The sequence below is a fragment of the Tupaia chinensis genome, unplaced genomic scaffold (genome assembly GCF_000334495.1).
Source record: "Tupaia chinensis unplaced genomic scaffold, TupChi_1.0 Scaffold000382_1, whole genome shotgun sequence".
NCBI lineage: Eukaryota > Metazoa > Chordata > Mammalia > Scandentia > Tupaiidae > Tupaia > Tupaia belangeri.
The window spans coordinates 901319-918953 of NW_006159884.1; the positions used below are offsets into that span (position 1 = coordinate 901319).

Here is a 17635-nt window from a genome sequence, read left to right on the forward strand (position 1 = left end):
TATATATATATACAGTATAGAACTCAATAGTAAAAACTTTAAAAAAAAATTTTCCCTCAAACGATGACTTACTCTTTTAGTAGTGGAATCCCTGTTTTATTCCAAGAGAAAGAAGCATTTGTAAATCCAATGGCATGATCTAGGCAGAAAAACAAAAAGAATGATGTATTCCAGAATCAATGACCCTCAGTTCATAACTCAAATAAAGGTTGAATACAAAGAGAAAATGCTGACCTCCTGTATAGTTTGTTTCAATATTTTGAGGACGAAGCTCCTCAGTGTTGAGAAAGTCTTCTAGACGGCCCAATGATATCCTTGTCTATCAAAATAAACATAGATAGAATTTATTTGGAGCTCAAGTTAAACCTAAACTAAAAAGTGCTCATTGTGATGTATAGCCTGACAAAATTTTCTGTGCAAATTGAAAATATTGGTATAAATGTAGCAAGCATACTTCAAATTATTTTAATTTTATAAATGAGTTAATCCCTAAATACAATGAGTTATCTCATGGAGCAAAGATCAAAACAAATGCCACTGTGTAGGAAATATGAGAATAGGAAAACTATAAAAAATTTGATTTTTGCTGTGCTAAAAATACTATAGCAACTGATTAGTCAGTAAGTACAAGAACACTAGATTTTCCAGCTTCGTGGATATAATTGATAAATAAAAATCATATATATTTGAGTGCACAGTGTCATATTTTGAGATATGTATATATTTTGAAATAATTATCACATTACAGTTAAGTAACATTGTCATTCCTGGGACCAGCAGGTGGTGTGATGGTTAAGGTGCTGGACACTCCCACATGGCTGACTACGGTTTGAGTCCCAAGCCAGGTAGCTTGCTTTCTCACTTTCTCTCTCTCTTTCTCTCTCTCTATCTCTCTCTCCCTTTTTGTGTGTCTCTCTGGTCAAAATTTTAAAAATAAAAAAATAAATAAATGAGTAAATATTTTTTTTAAATTGCCGTTGTTTCAAGTAATTACCTTTTTTTCCTGTGTGCTATGTGAATACTTAACATTTACTCTTAGGAAATTTCAAATATATAATATATTATTAGTAAGTCTAGTGCCTATTAGTGCTGTGCATTAGTTTGTAGGGCTTACTCATCTTATAAGTGCAAGTGTGTACCTTTCGGTTATAACTCCATTTCACTCTCCTCCCCCATCTCCCACTTCTTCTAACTCTCTGCTTTTATGAATTTGACTTTCTTAGACAAAGTGAGATCATGTGGAATTTATCTTCTGTGTCACTTATTTCACTTAGTGCAATATTTTGCCATACTGTCTCAAGTGACTGGATATCCTTTTTTAAAGCTGAATGATATTCCTCTATGTGTGCATGTGTGTGTTTATCCACTTTTTATTCATTCACCTGTGATGGACACTTGTTTCCACAACTTGGCTACTGTGAATAATGGTAAAATAAACATGGGATTTTACTTCCTTTGGATATATACCCTGAGCGAGGTTTTCGAATGTATAACAGATCTATTTTTAATTTTTAAAGGAACTACCATACTGTTTTCCATAATGGCTACATGAATTTAAATTCCCATCCATAGTGTGTAGCGCTCCTTTTTCTCCGCAACCTTGCTAGCACTTCTTATCTTTTGAGTTTTTGATAACAGTCATCCTAACAGGTGTAAACTAATCTCACTGTGGTTTAAAAGATTAGGTTTTAAAACCCAGCTTAAAGACTAATAAATAAATTTCATGACTGACAATAAACAAAACCATGGTTTTGGCAATGGTAATATTTAATCATAGTAGAATAACTGTCAAGTATTTGACTACTATTTGTATTAATAAGAATTTATTTTCCCCTGAAACTGACTGACATGAACTCTCTGGCCAATTTTTATTTACTTGGAGCTAGGAGACCTCTGTTGCTAACAGACATGGTGTAACTGGACTGTGGTGGTGTTTACCAAGTGAGTCATTTCAGTGATACAGCTGATTCTTTAGCTTTTGTTCTCCTCCCTTTGGACAATCGTCTCCTTATTTATTAAGCCAAGGCGAGGCAGCAGTGTACTGCTAAGAGTCAAACACTCCGAGAGACCAGATCTTTCAATAGATTCTAATTTCAAAAGGAAAACCAAACTGGTCCTCTGAGAACTGACATTTTCTTTAAGTAAAGTGTGCTGTGAAAACAAGTGTTAAAACATCCCATCATAGTACTTCTATGCCCTCTGTTGGTTATTATAAGTAAAATACTATGAAAAAGTGTGATGTAGCAATAATGTCTCTCCTGGTATTTCCTATGCAATTATTTATTTAAATAATAATAAGTCTAAATTCTGAGATCAAGAATCTTCTTTCAGTTAGCAAAGATTCACTTTGTTAATGAATTCAGACTTCAGGAAAAGGGTTCAATAGGAGATGCCCAGACAACCCAACCTCATCATCTAAAACATTGAACTGAGTAAATCTCAGGGCAAAAGGATCCAAGGACTCAATTTTTCAGACTTCCTGTGGTTTGAGCAGCCTTCTAAACATCGCAGTATCTAAAGAGCCTTCAGGGGTTAGAGATTACAGCTAAAAGCAGACTGAGCCAAGCATCTCCCCGTGGCTTATTGTCAGACCGATGTTACCAATTTACTTTGTCCCTCCTCCTTCATTCAGTACAAATGAAATGGTGCTGAACCCCAGGAAAACATTCAGATTCAGTTTGAGATAAGTACCTAATTATGACTTTTCAGTTGAAAATGGAAAACAAACCCAGTGATGGCACAGAGGCTAACATCAGCTTTTAAAAAAAACTAAGTGCCAGAAACTATCATGTAACAAGCAAAACAATAAGATGTATGTCAAAATCACCCAGAGAGGAGAAAAACGTAAGTAGAAGATACATGATTCCTTATACTATAATAGTGTTCTTCTTACCCCCTAATTCAAGGAGACTAATATTGAATACAGCATCAAGCGACCACAAAAAGTGAAATAAGGTTAAGAAAAAAGACTAGGAAAGAAAATGTCCAAAAGCATAAATCTCAGTAGAGGAATGATTCTTAGCTTAAGGTACTCTAGATGTACCTGGACCACAGATGAGATCACCATTGGTAAATCAAACAGAGGAATCCTCAAGATATTAAACAAAGACAAGGATGTGAACGCTTTAGTAGCAGTTAAAATGTTTCCTTCATCCAGCAAGGAATAGATGCCAAAAGTCACCAGAGACACCTAAAAAATAGAGACATGCTATTTCCTTTGAATATTCACTAACAACATCACGATTGAATTGCAGTCCTAAAAAGTAGAAAAAAACATAATTTTTTCTTTGCTGAAATTTTCATACCTTACTGATAAATATAAAATGTGTGTTTTGTATTTATCATATAATCATATCATATATAACATTCTTTTTTTTTTTTTTTTTGGAGAGGTTTTTGCTATAGGGCGTGTGCGCCTGTCAGACAGACAGAGAGAGACAGAGAGAGAGAAAGCGAGAAATCACCCCCCAGGGGGGATGGCCATGCTGCAATCCCTTCTCCTCTCGGGATCTTGGGCACGCACACACACACGCGCCTGGTGTGAGTTTTAAGCCGCTGGGGCTGGGATGCGAACCGCGGTTGACTACATGGGAGTCCAGCGACATAGCCATTACGCTAACTGCTGGTCCCTCATAATGACATTCTTGAGACCACATGGTTCGGCTTTTTGCTTTATGATACTTCACCTTCTTCCTAGAGTTACTATTCTAATTTAAATTATTTACCAATCTTTTTTTTTTTTAACTTTAATTTTGCCAGTAGGTTAATTGACTAGCAGAAGGGAGACAGAGAGAGAGAGAGAGAGAGAGAGAGAGAGGAAAGGTGAGAAAGCTCTCTCCACGAGGGATGTTCATGCCACAATCCCTTCTCCTGCATTCCTCCCATTTTTAGAATTTGGGGCACACTTGCACCTGGCATGTTTCTTGAGCCTCCAGGTGGGGGACTTGAGCCACACAGTCAGCCATGTGGAATCCAGCAGCCTTCACCACCATACCAAGGGCTGGCCTCCTATCTTTTTAAAACATGTAGTTTTACGTACACTTATTTTCCAGTGTGTGTACATATATTCTGACTTACAGGTAGCAATTATGATTTCTTCGTGTCATAGATTTAACTGAGGAAGACATGACTAAATCATAGCAGATAAGATTTAGAGTTGCTCTTATATGTTTTCTATGTTTCATTTAGAAAAGGCAGAAAAGATCATTTATGCATGGAATCTATTAAGGATCATGCATGTAGTACTGGTTTCAGCAAATGTTTCTTGGACTTTATAACCTAAGTATTCTACAGGTAAATATCCCTTTTACTTCCATAACAATTGTGTTTGTTTAAATAAAAAAGTAATATTTTATATTGTCAATAAGGAAGACCCATGTCCAGGGCTTCCCTCAATCCCCATCACCACCTAAGGTGGGAATTTTGATTAAAATGGATGCTCCAATTCTATATGGCTCACTTACCCTTTGGCTTTTGCCCATTGCTTTTTATCCTAAGGCAATTTTTATTCTAGTTTAAACACTGTGGGATTCACGATGTTTACGTGATATGATAGAAAGGGAAAGACCTCACTCTATCGCTTCACCTCCAACTACTTATTCTATAACCCTGGCAGAGATTCTAAACTAAAACAGACTTTCATTTCCTCTTGTTAAATGAGAAAAATAATGCCTTATTATTGTGAGACTGAAATAAGGCATGTATGTACCTCGTCTGGCACTAGTAAAAATGCTCAATAAGTGTGTTACTTCCTTTCAGAACTCCATATAATGTGCCTTTGAGTTCTGCTTAAAAGGAATTAATCAAACAAATAAAACTTTATAGAGATGGAATAAAACCCTGAAATGTAGATTATATTTTTTAAGAATTAAGAAAGCATGGGAACCAGCAGTTAGCGTAATGGCTATGTCGCTGGACTCCCACGTAGTTGACCGCAGTTCGCGTCCCAGACCCTGTGGTTTAAACTCACGCCGGGCACGTGTGCGTGCGTGCCCAAGAGCCCAAGAGGAGAATGGAGGAGAAGGGATTGTGGCGTGACCATCCCCCCTGGGGGGGGATTTCTCGCTTTCTGTCTCTATGTCTCTCTCTCTGTCTGTCTGGCGAGTGCACACGCCCTGTAGCGAAAAACCTCTCCAAAAAAAAAAAAAAAATTAGGAAAGTGCATGTTCAATTGTGAGAATTTTACAAAGATGGAAAGTTGTGTTACATATAAAAAAAATACAATGAGATCATACATTTTTTTTTCTTCTTTAAAGCTTCTGTTCTCTAATCTACATTAAGTAATGACTGCATTTCTTGAACGTTTCAATCCAGATATAGAAGTTTTTACTTTATACACCTGAATTCCCAATACTTTGGAGGCAAATCTGCAAATCAAATTTGAACTTCACAACAGTTAATATTATATACACTCACCAAGAATGGAATGCAAGTTAATGTCAACATAGAAAATACAGCAAGTGACCTAGCTGACTTTTGAAATTCCAATTCCTGATCTCGAATTTCAGTAATCTTATTTTCATAGGAAGGTTCCCATGCATAAAGTTTGAGGATCTGCAAAGGATTCACAAAATAAATGTTCAGCAATCAATATCATAGAAGAAAAGATACACATATAAAACACACACCATATGCACACACACGCACGCATACACATACACAGTTGTGAAGGTAAAAGAAAATGTCTCACTCACACAGAAAAGTTAATTGTTTCTGCCTTTGACTGGATAAAAACATTTCCTAGAATTATGTTTTTCTTTTTTTTATTTGGAAGAGGGCCATATGGGAAGGAAGGAACCACCATTTCCAGTCTTAGGTCTCTCTTAACCATCAGTGACTTATTTCTGAGTCAGACTCCAGCAACATCGCAGCTTTAAGCATGAGTGCCCTAAGCAGTTCTGTTAGTTTGGTTATGCCACTTGTCTCCTAGTCCAACTCTTCCTGCTTTCTACTCCCCATTTATTTACTTATTTAGAGAGGTTTTTGCTATAGAGCGCCTGCACTTGCCAGAAAGAGAGAGACAGAGAGACAGAAAGCGAGAAATCACCCCCCAGGAGGATGGCCACACCGCAATCCCTTCTCCTCCATTTTCCTCTCGGGATCTTGAGCATGCACGCACACACGCCTGTCATGAGTTTAAGCCACTGGGTCCAGGATGTGAACCGCGGTCGATTACATGGGAGTCCAGTGACATAGCCATTACGCCAACTGCTGGTCCTGTACTCTTCATTTCTTCATACCTATGCTCTTTTCCCCAGCTCCCCAGTTTCTTCAAAATTGGTATCCTGGAACCTCAAAGTCATACTATAAAAGGTTACTGGTCTTTTGAGATTGTAAAATATTTTCTGAGATAGAAAATGTGGGTAAGCAAGATCCTACACTGTCTCACCACATACATTTTAGAGGCAATAGATCCACATTCAAATTCTAGCTCTATCTGTGATGCTTGATTTTATATCTATTTCACTAGGCTCTGGAGCTGAGTTGTTTCATCAAATACCAATTCAGATGTTGCTGAGAAGGTCTTTTTTGGTGTGACTAAAATTTAGCCAGTAGATTTTAAGTAGATCATTCATAATGTAAGTGGGCCTCATCCCATTAGCTGAAGACCTTAAAAGAAAAGACTGAGGTTCCCCAAGAGGGAATGATTTCCAATTCCAGACAGCCTTCAGACCCAAGATGGCATTGACTTCTGCCTGTCTGTTCTATAGATTTCAGATTAACCATCCCCTACAAGCAAATGAACCAATTTAAAAAATTCTCTCTATATACACATATGCAAATTTCGATTTGCAGTCATTAGTATTTAAAACCTATAAAGAGAGTCAGTTGTGGTAGTGTATCAGTGGCATGATGCTCTATGATGCTAATAAACATGGGAGTATCACAGATTCATATCCTGAGTCTCCCTGTGCATCTTGGGCAAGTACACACATGTCTCTCAACTACTGGCTGGGGCTGGGAGTGGATGATGGCATGAGGACCCTGTTGGGGATGATGGTCTCTCAGAAGAAATAAATTAATTAGTAAAAAAAAATAAAACCTATAAACACATATTGCTGTACTATTTATTGGATGCAAAGGCTATCAATTAATCCACTGATAGCTGCATTCACATCTCGCTGCAGCATGTGATCTTATTAAACAGTCCAATTTAAATTTCAGAGCTACTTAAGGTTACTCTTAATTTTAGATAAATAAGTCATTATTTATTGGTTTCCATTCAAGATAACTTTAATATTTTTTCTACTTCAGTAATTTACAATTTTGTGAAAGTTTTACACAGTGTGATGCAGCAGTGTGTTTATTGGTTCTAAGATGAGTCAATATGTACATATGAGTACATTTTTTGTGAATATAATAATAAATGCACAAATAGGGAATTTCTGTGTTACTGTCAATGCCAGAGGAAAGTGTATATGGATTTTACAAATTTTACTCTTTAGAAAAATCTTATAAAGCATAATCTATGTATGGTAGGATTTGAAATGGTATATATAAAAGTTCAAAAGCTTTCTTTATTTTATTTTTAAGAGAGTAATTTTTGTTATAGGGTACATGCACTTGCCAGCCAGACAGAGAGACAAAAAGTGAGAAATCAACCCCAGCGGGATGGCCACACCACAATCCCTTCTCCTCCATTCTCCTCTCAAGATTTTGGGTGTGCACACACACACACACAGCATGAATTTTAAGTTGCTGGGTCCAGGATTTGAACCATAGTCGTTGTATATGTGGGATACCAATGATATAATCATTATGCCATCTGCTGGTCCTCACAAGGTTTTGTTTTACTGCAGAGAAAATATTAGTGGTATGGGTGGTGTAACTTTCCTAGAGAAAAATAATTTCAACATATCTTTTGTAGAATAGCATCTATATGATAATGATAATTTCCATTTCACATAAGATAACCTGAAGAATATCTAATGACTTTCCCCCATGTAAACCTACTTTTATGCTAATGACAATTTATTAAAATTTCATCCTATCTCTTCCACATAAATCTTTAAAATAAGTGATACTTTGTAACTTTTAGGATATTTGTGTTTGGTTGTTAAAAGAAATGCTTTTCTTTTATTTGGTTTTGTATCTAAATGCTATCTTAACCACAAGAATGCCTATATATCTAAACTCTGAAATCCCCTACCTATAATTATATATTATCATCACTTTGTGATAATTGAGAATAATACAAACTTTATTTATTGATTAATATACTCTAAATAATCAAATCAAAGGCATATATATTCCTTTTATATTACCTTAATTCCATGTAAGATTTCTTTCAGAAGTTTTATCTGTTTATCTTTGTTCTTCGTTTGGCTTTTCTATTTAAGAGAAAGAAAACAAAAGTATATCTGATAACAGTTGGTATATTTTACTTATATAGCCCAACTATTCTTAGAGTGTTTTCTGTATACTATGTAAGATTTAGTTAAGAAAAGCATCCTACTGGAACCAGCAGTTAGCATAATGGCTATGTCGCTGGACTCCCATATAGTCAACTATGGTTCGAGTCCCGGACCTGGTAGCTTAAACTCATGCCAGGCGCGTGTGCATGCGTGCCCAAGATCCCGAGAGGAAAATGGAGGAGAAAGGATTGAGGTGTGGCCATCCCCTCTGGGGGGTGATTTCTTGCTTTCTGTCTCTCTGTCTCTCTGTCTTTCTGGCAAGGGCACTTGCCCTATAACAAAAATCTCTCTCTCAAAAAAAAAAAAGCATCCTACAGTATTTATGCAATAATATTCTATTAAAGGGCAGCCAATTTTCTGGGATCCCTATCTTTTTGGAAGTCTGTTTTTCCTTCCCTCTCCTTTAATAAAATCCCTGCTTTGCTAATAAAATTATATAAAAATATTAAAAGGTAGTTATCAATAGCTAACTTAAAACTAGGAGCAGTAGAAAAAAGTGAGATACAAATAGTAGAAACTATAATATTTATTTAATTGTAGTATGTTTAAATTTTAATAATAAAACAATACCCACATTCTATTACAATGAAATGCACTCCAAAACTCCTTCAACTTATAGATAGATAGATAAATAGGCAGACATATAGATCGATATGAGGTATCTTCAAAAATTATAGAGAAAATGTATATTATGAAAAAAACTATGTACACATTTTGGTATTTTTTGCATGAAAATAAATTTGTACCTTTATTCCACTTCTCCATAAACTTTTTGAAGTTCCTGTGTGTGTGTGTGTATGTGTGCCTATATCTACATCTATATGTATATATATATGTGTGTGTGTGTGTGTGTCTATGTGTGTGCACATGTATATGCACATACAGACACATATTTATAACAAAAATGTCACAGGAATACACACAAAACTGTTAGTTGTGTTAGGTCTTTCAGAAGTAGAGTAACTGAAATGTAGATTTTCAAATAATAGCTATCTTGTTTACATAGATACCAAAATTATGTAATTACTTTTACTTACATATTTAAAAGTTATGTTTTAAAATTTTTTTTTTTTGGTTTATTTTTGCTATAGGGTGCATACACTCCCAGAGAGAGAAAGCAAGAAGGAGGGAGAAGAAAGTGAAAACTTCCCCCTCCCCACGGGGCAATGGCCACACTGGATCCTTTCTTCTCCATCCTTCTCTAGATTTTGGACGTGCATTCACAGGCATCAGGTGTGCTTTCCAGGCCACCAGGTCTTGATCCACTCAGTTGACTATGTGAGAGCTAGCTGCCTTAACCACCATGCCACCAGTGGGCCCACATTATCATAATATGTTACACTTATCACTGTTTGGGTATTGTTTCTTCCAGATTTCTGCCACAAGCTAATACCCATAGTATTGTTTGTATGATTTAAAACCATTTTTTCTATTTAGTGTAGTTTCATATAATAATAAGTCTTTTTGAAGGTTTTAGGACTCTAGTTTAAGATTTCCCCAAATGTATCTCCATTCTTAATACTTTGACATTAAATGCCATTATTTTTAATTACAGAATATTAAAAATGTTTGCAAATATTTATTATAATTATGAACAACCCTTTACTCTAAACACTAGGTGTTTAATAGTGTTTCTTCATAATTATCAATGTGTGTTATTTTCTAGTTTTTGTCTTTAAAGACCAGTCATCTTTCATTTGAAAAATTCAGAAAAGATATTTTAAGAGTGGAGATTTCCATCAGTTTAAATGTTTTAAAGTAATAAGTAAGATTATTGTCTCCTCTTGTTTAATTTCACTCCTCAGGTAATTGTTACTAAAAGATTGCTCCTGGGAACAGCAGGTGGTGTGGTAAAGGCACTGGACTCTCACACGGCTAACCACAGTTCGAGCCCCTGACCCAGTGCTTGAAATCAAGCCAGGCACATGTGTGTGCTTGTCTAACATCCCAGGAGGATAATGAAGGAGAACAGATTGCAGTGTGGCAATACCTCCAGGGGGGAGAGGGGTTCAATTCTCATTTTCCCTTTCTCTGGAGAGCACAGGCATCCCATGGAAAAACCTAAACAAACCAAAAAAAAAAAAAAAAAAAAAAACCCTGGTAGCCGCCCCCCTGCTCTTGTTTAATTTCACTCCTCAGGTAATTGTTACTAAAAGATTGCTCCTGGGAACAGCAGGTGGTGTGGTAAAGGCACTGGACTCTCACACGGCTAACCACAGTTCGAGCCCCTGACCCAGTGCTTGAAATCAAGCCAGGCACATGTGTGTGCTTGTCTAACATCCCAGGAGGATAATGAAGGAGAACAGATTGCAGTGTGGCAATACCTCCAGGGGGGAGAGGGGTTCAATTCTCATTTTCCCTTTCTCTGGAGAGCACAGGCATCCCATGGAAAAACCTAAACAAACCAAAAAAAAAAAAAAAAAAAGACTGCTGATGCCGTCTCCCTAGGCTACTTCTTTGCTTATATACATGCATTATAGCTGTATTACTTTATTTATGTATCGCTATCATACGCAAACACACACATTATTTTTTCATTTTCATTTTCCTGTGATATATGATTGACACATAGGTATTGTTTATCTCTGTCCATTAAAAATAATATATTTTCATTAGCAGTTCTTGTGCTCTGTGTATGTAATTTAACACGTGCAATTGCCTGTCTCCTTCACTGTAGGGTGATTTCCTTCAGTGCGGGGAACTGCGCGATTTCCTCACGCCTACAGGACATGGTGGTGTGCGCCGTCCGCCGCAAGGTGGGATGTTTAAACATACTGAGGGTAAGTGAATGGCTGACGGGTGTAAAGGAGGTATTACGTCGTGAGTGAGCAGTGATCGCCCACTCGCTGCACACTGCCACTTCCTGCTCCCTCTACCCCATCGGCCCTAGCCACTTCAGGTAACCAAGCACCCCCACCTAACTCCAGACTGTGTGCGACTACTCCCTGTGCTCCATGTATCTCCTCAGACATCACGTGTGCTGCTCCTTTCCGACTGGAAAAAGATTTTCTTACTAAGGACTTTTCTTGTAAAATGGCACTCTGTTCTCCATCACATTGTCTGTACTTACTTTTCTTCATAAACAAATGATCATAAAGGCATTATGATGTATATGTGTGTATAGATATCATATATGATGTAGACAAACACACCATATTGATAGAGTTGTGTATACACATCAGTATGATATACATGTGTATTAATGATATGTACATACATCAATACGCATATTTACGTATGTATATGCCTATATATACTTTATGCCTATTTTTCCCACAAGCCTCAAGAAATCTGGAACTTGTCAGTTTTTCCTGTGCCTAGAATAGAGACTGGCACAAGATAGATGCCTAGTGACTTTTGGTCGAATGAATGAGTGATGATAAATTTCGATGATTTTTTTTAATAACTTCCATTTCCCATGCATATAGGATTAGCAAGATGGTTATTGTCCACTCAAGTCAGAAAACCCAGCTTCTCTTTGACACACCTAACAGGAGTCAGTCATGCTCTTACCTTCAGCTTTTTTACTCTAGTTGCAACTACAACGTTGATTGGTATAACAAACATGAGAACTGCCACCCCCGCCAACACCGCTGGTCCCAACTCTTGCCAAAGGAGTAATAGAGCCATCAGGATCTGGAAAGGAGCAGACCAGAGGAGATTGAGGTTGGCGGTCAAGTCCATGAGCTGCTGGGCGTCTGCTGACATCAAGTTAATAATTTCCCCAGTGGAAAACTTTTCTCGAGAAACATTTGCTAAAAGTAGAGCCTATAAAAAGAAAAGGAAAATATTTTAAGGTTCTGTTCATTGTAGGGCATCTTTATAGTTAAACAATAGTAATGCTTACTATCAGTTTTTTAATATTTAGGAAAATATACAAAGATATTTGTATAGTAGGGTAAAATATTATCAAAAGACCTGCTTTTTAGGTAATATAATATAATTATTGATCAGATGGTCGATTTTGGAATTCACATATTGGTAAAGCATAGCATGTAGGTTCCCAAACAAATAAAGCCCTCTGTAACTCAGTAATTACAAAACTGTAAAAGACATTTGTTCCACATACATTGAGGCTCTTCTCCATTTGGTAGCACTGCCTCTCGTGACACTAAACCATCTAAATGTTGCCAATACAAGGTACACAAATGAATCAATGAATATCCAATGGATACTGATGAATAGCATCATGCCTGGAAATTGTGAAAAGGACACAATGCCAACTCTCAAGACAATCATGGTCTAACTGTGGAGCCACACACACTCACACACAGAGGCCAATTCTAAGTATAAAAACAACTAAAAAAAGAACCATGGAGTCTTGAAGAGACAAGAGCATTGGAAAGACTTCATAGAACTGATGGATTACATCTAAAACTCCCAAGGTCCAAATTTCACTTTCCTCCTGTGCATGCTACCATTGGTATAGTGAATTCAACATTCTTAAACATTATCAATGGAAACTTCTTAATAAGAATGCTGATTAAACTCATGTATGCAATTCCCCACTCATTTAAAATTCCCAGTAGGATACATAAACAAATGTAAAAGTAACAGAGGAATTGTCATTATACTGGAAACCAGGTGAAGGTCCATTCATACTCCAAAAATTCTAGGGACATTCCAACTACATTGAATCAATGAGAGACAAACAGGGCTAGCAAGAGTACATGGGATACAAAAAGCCCTCAAAATCTCTTGATTCTATAAATTAATAATACAAAGGAAAAGCTCATCTGGAATATAAGTAAGCGGGGCCCACAGTGGTGGTCCTCTAACATAGCTTAGCTTCACACAGAGGAGCTAAATGCCAGGTTGAGTGAGATGTGGGGCCCCCAGAGACACTGCACCACCTTGAGAAGTTTGCATGGCATCAGCATCCCATAAAATGGGGCTCTGTGGTACTGCAGTGTTCAATCCTTGATTACGTTTCTGCACAGTAAATTGGAGATATTTCTGTGTAGTAAATTTGGGACAGACATAGTGAGGAAGAGAGAAAAAATGAATAAAAAACCAAGAGTCACTTTAACAGTTAAGTTTCAAATCATCTCTCTCCCAATGTAATTATTGAAACTCCCCCTAGAACATGTCAGTGCAGACATCTCTTTTAAGACCTGATTTTAGCACTTTAGTATAAATATTCAGACTTGAGATTGCTGAATCATTTGGTAGTTCTGTTTTTAACTTTTGGCGGAACCTCTATACAGTTCTCCAAAGTGGCTGTACTACTTTGAATTCTTACAATAATGTTCAAGGGTTCCAATTTTTCCCCATTCAACAAGAGTTGTCTTGTATTTTCTTTCTTTTTATAATCGCCATCTTGACAGGTGGGACCTAATGTCATAGCTTTGACTTGTAATTCTTTGATGATTAGTGATGATAAACATTTTTTCATATACAGCTGGTGGTGATCTGTATGCCTTCTTTAGAGAAATGACTATTCAGTCTTGAAAAAGGAGAGAAATGGTACAATATGTGACAACATACATTGACCTTACGGACATTATACTAAGGGGAATGAACCAAATAAATGCTGCATGATTCCACTTATATGAAGTATCTAAAATAATTAAAATGAAATTTTGAAAAATATCAAGGACTAGAGTGATGGTTACCAGGAACTAGGAGAAGACAAAATTGGGGAATTTTTAATCAATAGGTCTAAATTTGTAGTTAAGTAGGATAAGTAAGCTCTAGTGATCTGCTCTACAATATTCTATTTATACTCAACACAGATGCATTCTCCACTTAAAATGTGTTAAGATGATAGGTCTAGGGACCAGCAGTTAGCATAATGGCTATGTTGCTGGACTCCTATGTAGTCAACCGCGGTTCGCATCCCGGACCCAGTGGCTTAAAACTCATGCCAGGCGCATGTGCGTGTGTGCCCAAGATCCCGAGAGGAGAACGCAGGAGAAGGGATTGTGGCATGGCAATCCCCCCTGGGGGGTGATTTCTCACTTTCTGTCCCTCTGTCTCTCTCTGTCTGGTGAGTGCACGCGCCCTATAGCAAAAACCTCTCAAAAAATAAAAATAAAAAATAAAAGATGATAGGTCTATGTTAAGTGTTCTTGCCATAATAAAAGAAAGAAAAATTGATTGATTGAAGAGTATTAAAAAAATTAAAGGGCTCCATATAGCTGAATGTTGCTGGCCTGGAACTTGTAATACTGGGAGAATTGATTTGTCTTTCATTTTTTTTCTGCCAAATAAACTTTCACATTTCTTTAAGAAGCATATTTCAAAAGCCATAACGGACAATTTGGTTACCATCTATAGCTAAATTATACAATTCGAACTGCCTTTTTCTTATATGAAACAATTTAAAAGATTATTGCAGTACACACTCCAATTATAGTAGGTGGTACGAGATTTCTAGAATTGTCTGACAGAAAGCATTTAATCTGAAAACAGAGAAAATGTTTGAATGAAGTCAAATGAAAGGATCTCATATTTAAAAATCCAACATAATGTAAAAAGTTTGGGAATTGATAAATACTCTTCACTTGAAATGAAAATTGGCCAAGATATGTTATCACAATCACAATTTTCTAAGAAACTGTATTATTTAAAAATACTATACAAGTTTTCATTTTTTTCTTTTTCTTTTCTTTTTCTTGCTATAGGGTACATGTGCTCACCAGAAAGACAGAGACAGAGAGAAAGCAAGAAACATCCCTTGGGGGGATGGCCACACCTCAATACCTTCTCCTCTCTTCTCCTCCTAGGATTTTGGGCATGCACACACATGTGCCTGGCATGAGTATCAGGCTACTAGGTCTGGGACTCAGCTCTCGGTTGGCCTTGTGGGAGTCGAGAGCCTTAACCACTATGCTGCCTGCTACCCCCACTTTGGTGTTTTTATATCATATAAATCCTAGTCTATACATACACATATACAACACACGACTAATTGATTATCTGTTTTTAAATTTTCATTTACTTCACTTATTGGATTATGCTTTAGAAAGATCCAAACGAATCAGATATAGTCTTATCTCACAGACTCCTTCTGATGAAATACCTTGGGTATCATTGAGTAACATTCACTAATACTTTATTTTATCATCTGATGATGATATTTATTTCATATTCTTTCTCTTACATGTTTTTTTCTTTCAAGACCAAGTTTATATCTTTCTTTTCTTTTTTTTGGTAAATAATTATTTATTTAATTTAATTAATTTTTATTATTATTGTTATTTTCTTAATTCACCAGAGAAAGGCAGAAAGTGAGAAAGGACTTAAACCGCAGTCGGCCATGTGGAAGTCCAGCACCTCAACCACCATACGACCTGCTGGTCCCTCTATCTTTATTTTCTGAACTACTACTATAGCTGTCAGGTTCCCCTTTCCAGCCCTGTCTATATTTAATATTTTTGTTTGATCACACAACCTGTGGTTCAATTGGGTCCCAATTTCCTATAGAATTAAAGTATATTTTTATAATATATCTGTCAAGGATCTTTTGAAATATATTTTCAAAAGCAATCCCTTCTGTCTTTACTACCTCCCCCCACTACCTGCTACATGAAACACTGTCTCAAGGCAAAGTAATCTACTCTCCATTTTCTAAAAAGAGGCTTCATACTCGTGTCTGTTCTTTTCTGCCCCATCTTATTCCGATAGCAAAGAGGCTTTGTCTCATACAATCCATCCTTCAGACCACATCAAGCAACATTAACCCAAAACATTGCTTGATCACCCTAGCTGGAAGTCATACTGTCAAACTAAAAGGAATATACGAGGTAAAATATTAAAGTGGTTAATGTTAATCTGAGCCAGGGCATAGGATGAACTACTTGGATGAACAAATTTCTAGTTTCTCAGACGTATGCTCATCAAAATGTTGACCAAGAAAGGTGGTTTATATAACAAGGAGAAAGGCATCACAGCTCGTTAACGGTAAACTAAAACATGCTGTTGTGGGCGATAACCCTAGTGAATGTGTAGAACCAAAGTCATGGGCTTATGTTTTACTGAAGGCTTAAAGATTTAAATGGGCCTTGTATTCCCCAGACTGAGGTGGACTTCTTTCTCCCCCCGCCCCCGACAACACACACTATATAGCAAAAAATTCCATAAAGGGTACTAAAAAAGTCCAGTCCCAAGGATCTTCAGTCGGAAGTATGAGATACAGTGAGAGTCAGCTCCATACACTGAGTCTCCTCCCACCACCTCCTTGGTCTGATCTCCCTGAGACTCAGCTGCTGATCTGGCTGGTTCTTCTGAATATCCTGATACCATGACCTTCACCTCATGGAACTGGCCAACAGCCAGGGCTTTTCCAAAGGTACGCACACCACTCCCACATTAACATCACAAGATTAGTGGTGTTACACCCTCAGCACACTTTCTTGATTCTGTTTATCTGTAAGCTAACATTTTACTGTAACCTTCAAGCAATGTATGCAATGTACGTACACACCAGACCCCTGTCTTGGTGACCGAGAATCTGCATTGATCGATGAATGTTTTGTTTTTATCATATGAGCCTGAGCCTATGCTTGTGGTAGCGAAGACCACCCTCCGCCTGGCCCACATCAGGGCATTATCTCCCCAGTGTCAGTAAAGCCATGTCTTCTCCTATTGCACCTCCACATTTGTTCTGTGGAATCAGTAAACACCATGGGCAAATCCTGTCCAATTTGGGCATTCCCTTAGAACCGATGGAGTGCCTAAAAGTGAGAGCACATAAGAATACACTCTTCTTCAATTCATTTCTGTGCTATTAAGTATGTTAGGATTCTCCTTCTGACTCCAAATGCAGGAATTAAATTCTGCGTCTTTTTGTACTGACCACATTTAGTATCTCTATTTTTTTTTTAAGAGAGATTTTTGCTATAGGGCACATGTGTTTGCCAGAGAGATAGAAAACAAGAAATCACCCCCAATGGGAGAAGTCCACATCACAATCCCTTCTCCTCCATTCTCCTCTTGGGATTTTGGGCATGTACATACATGCACCTGGTACAAGTTTTAAGCCACCCGGTCTGGTAATTGAATTGTGTTCAAGTACACGGGATTCCAGCAACATAACCATTACACCATCTGCTGGTCCCTAGTATCCCTGCTTTAAAGATGTAACTTAGTTTTTGTTAGCTGTCTTTGTTTTTCACAATTATAACAATAAAGGTAAGATAAAACCTTTAAAGTACAAATGTAGACCACCTAGGCACTGTGCTGTCTAGTATGGTAGCCACTAACCAGGGGGGGCTATT

At 37.1% G+C, this 17635-nt stretch overlaps 1 protein-coding gene across 1 annotated transcript in view; it reads right to left on the reverse strand.

Moving 5' to 3' along the window:
• The window catches only part of LOC102470862 (multidrug resistance-associated protein 1), a 105127-nt gene that overhangs the window by 59664 nt on the left and 27828 nt on the right, over window positions 1-17635 (reverse strand). The window contains exons 6-11 of the mRNA XM_006153595.3: window positions 11928-12182; window positions 8265-8330; window positions 5416-5553; window positions 3044-3190; window positions 235-319; window positions 73-139 (exon numbers count right to left, since the gene is read on the reverse strand). Coding sequence (XP_006153657.1) covers window positions 73-139; window positions 235-319; window positions 3044-3190; window positions 5416-5553; window positions 8265-8330; window positions 11928-12182 — 758 coding nt within the window. The remainder of the gene's footprint in view (window positions 1-72; window positions 140-234; window positions 320-3043; window positions 3191-5415; window positions 5554-8264; window positions 8331-11927; window positions 12183-17635) is intronic.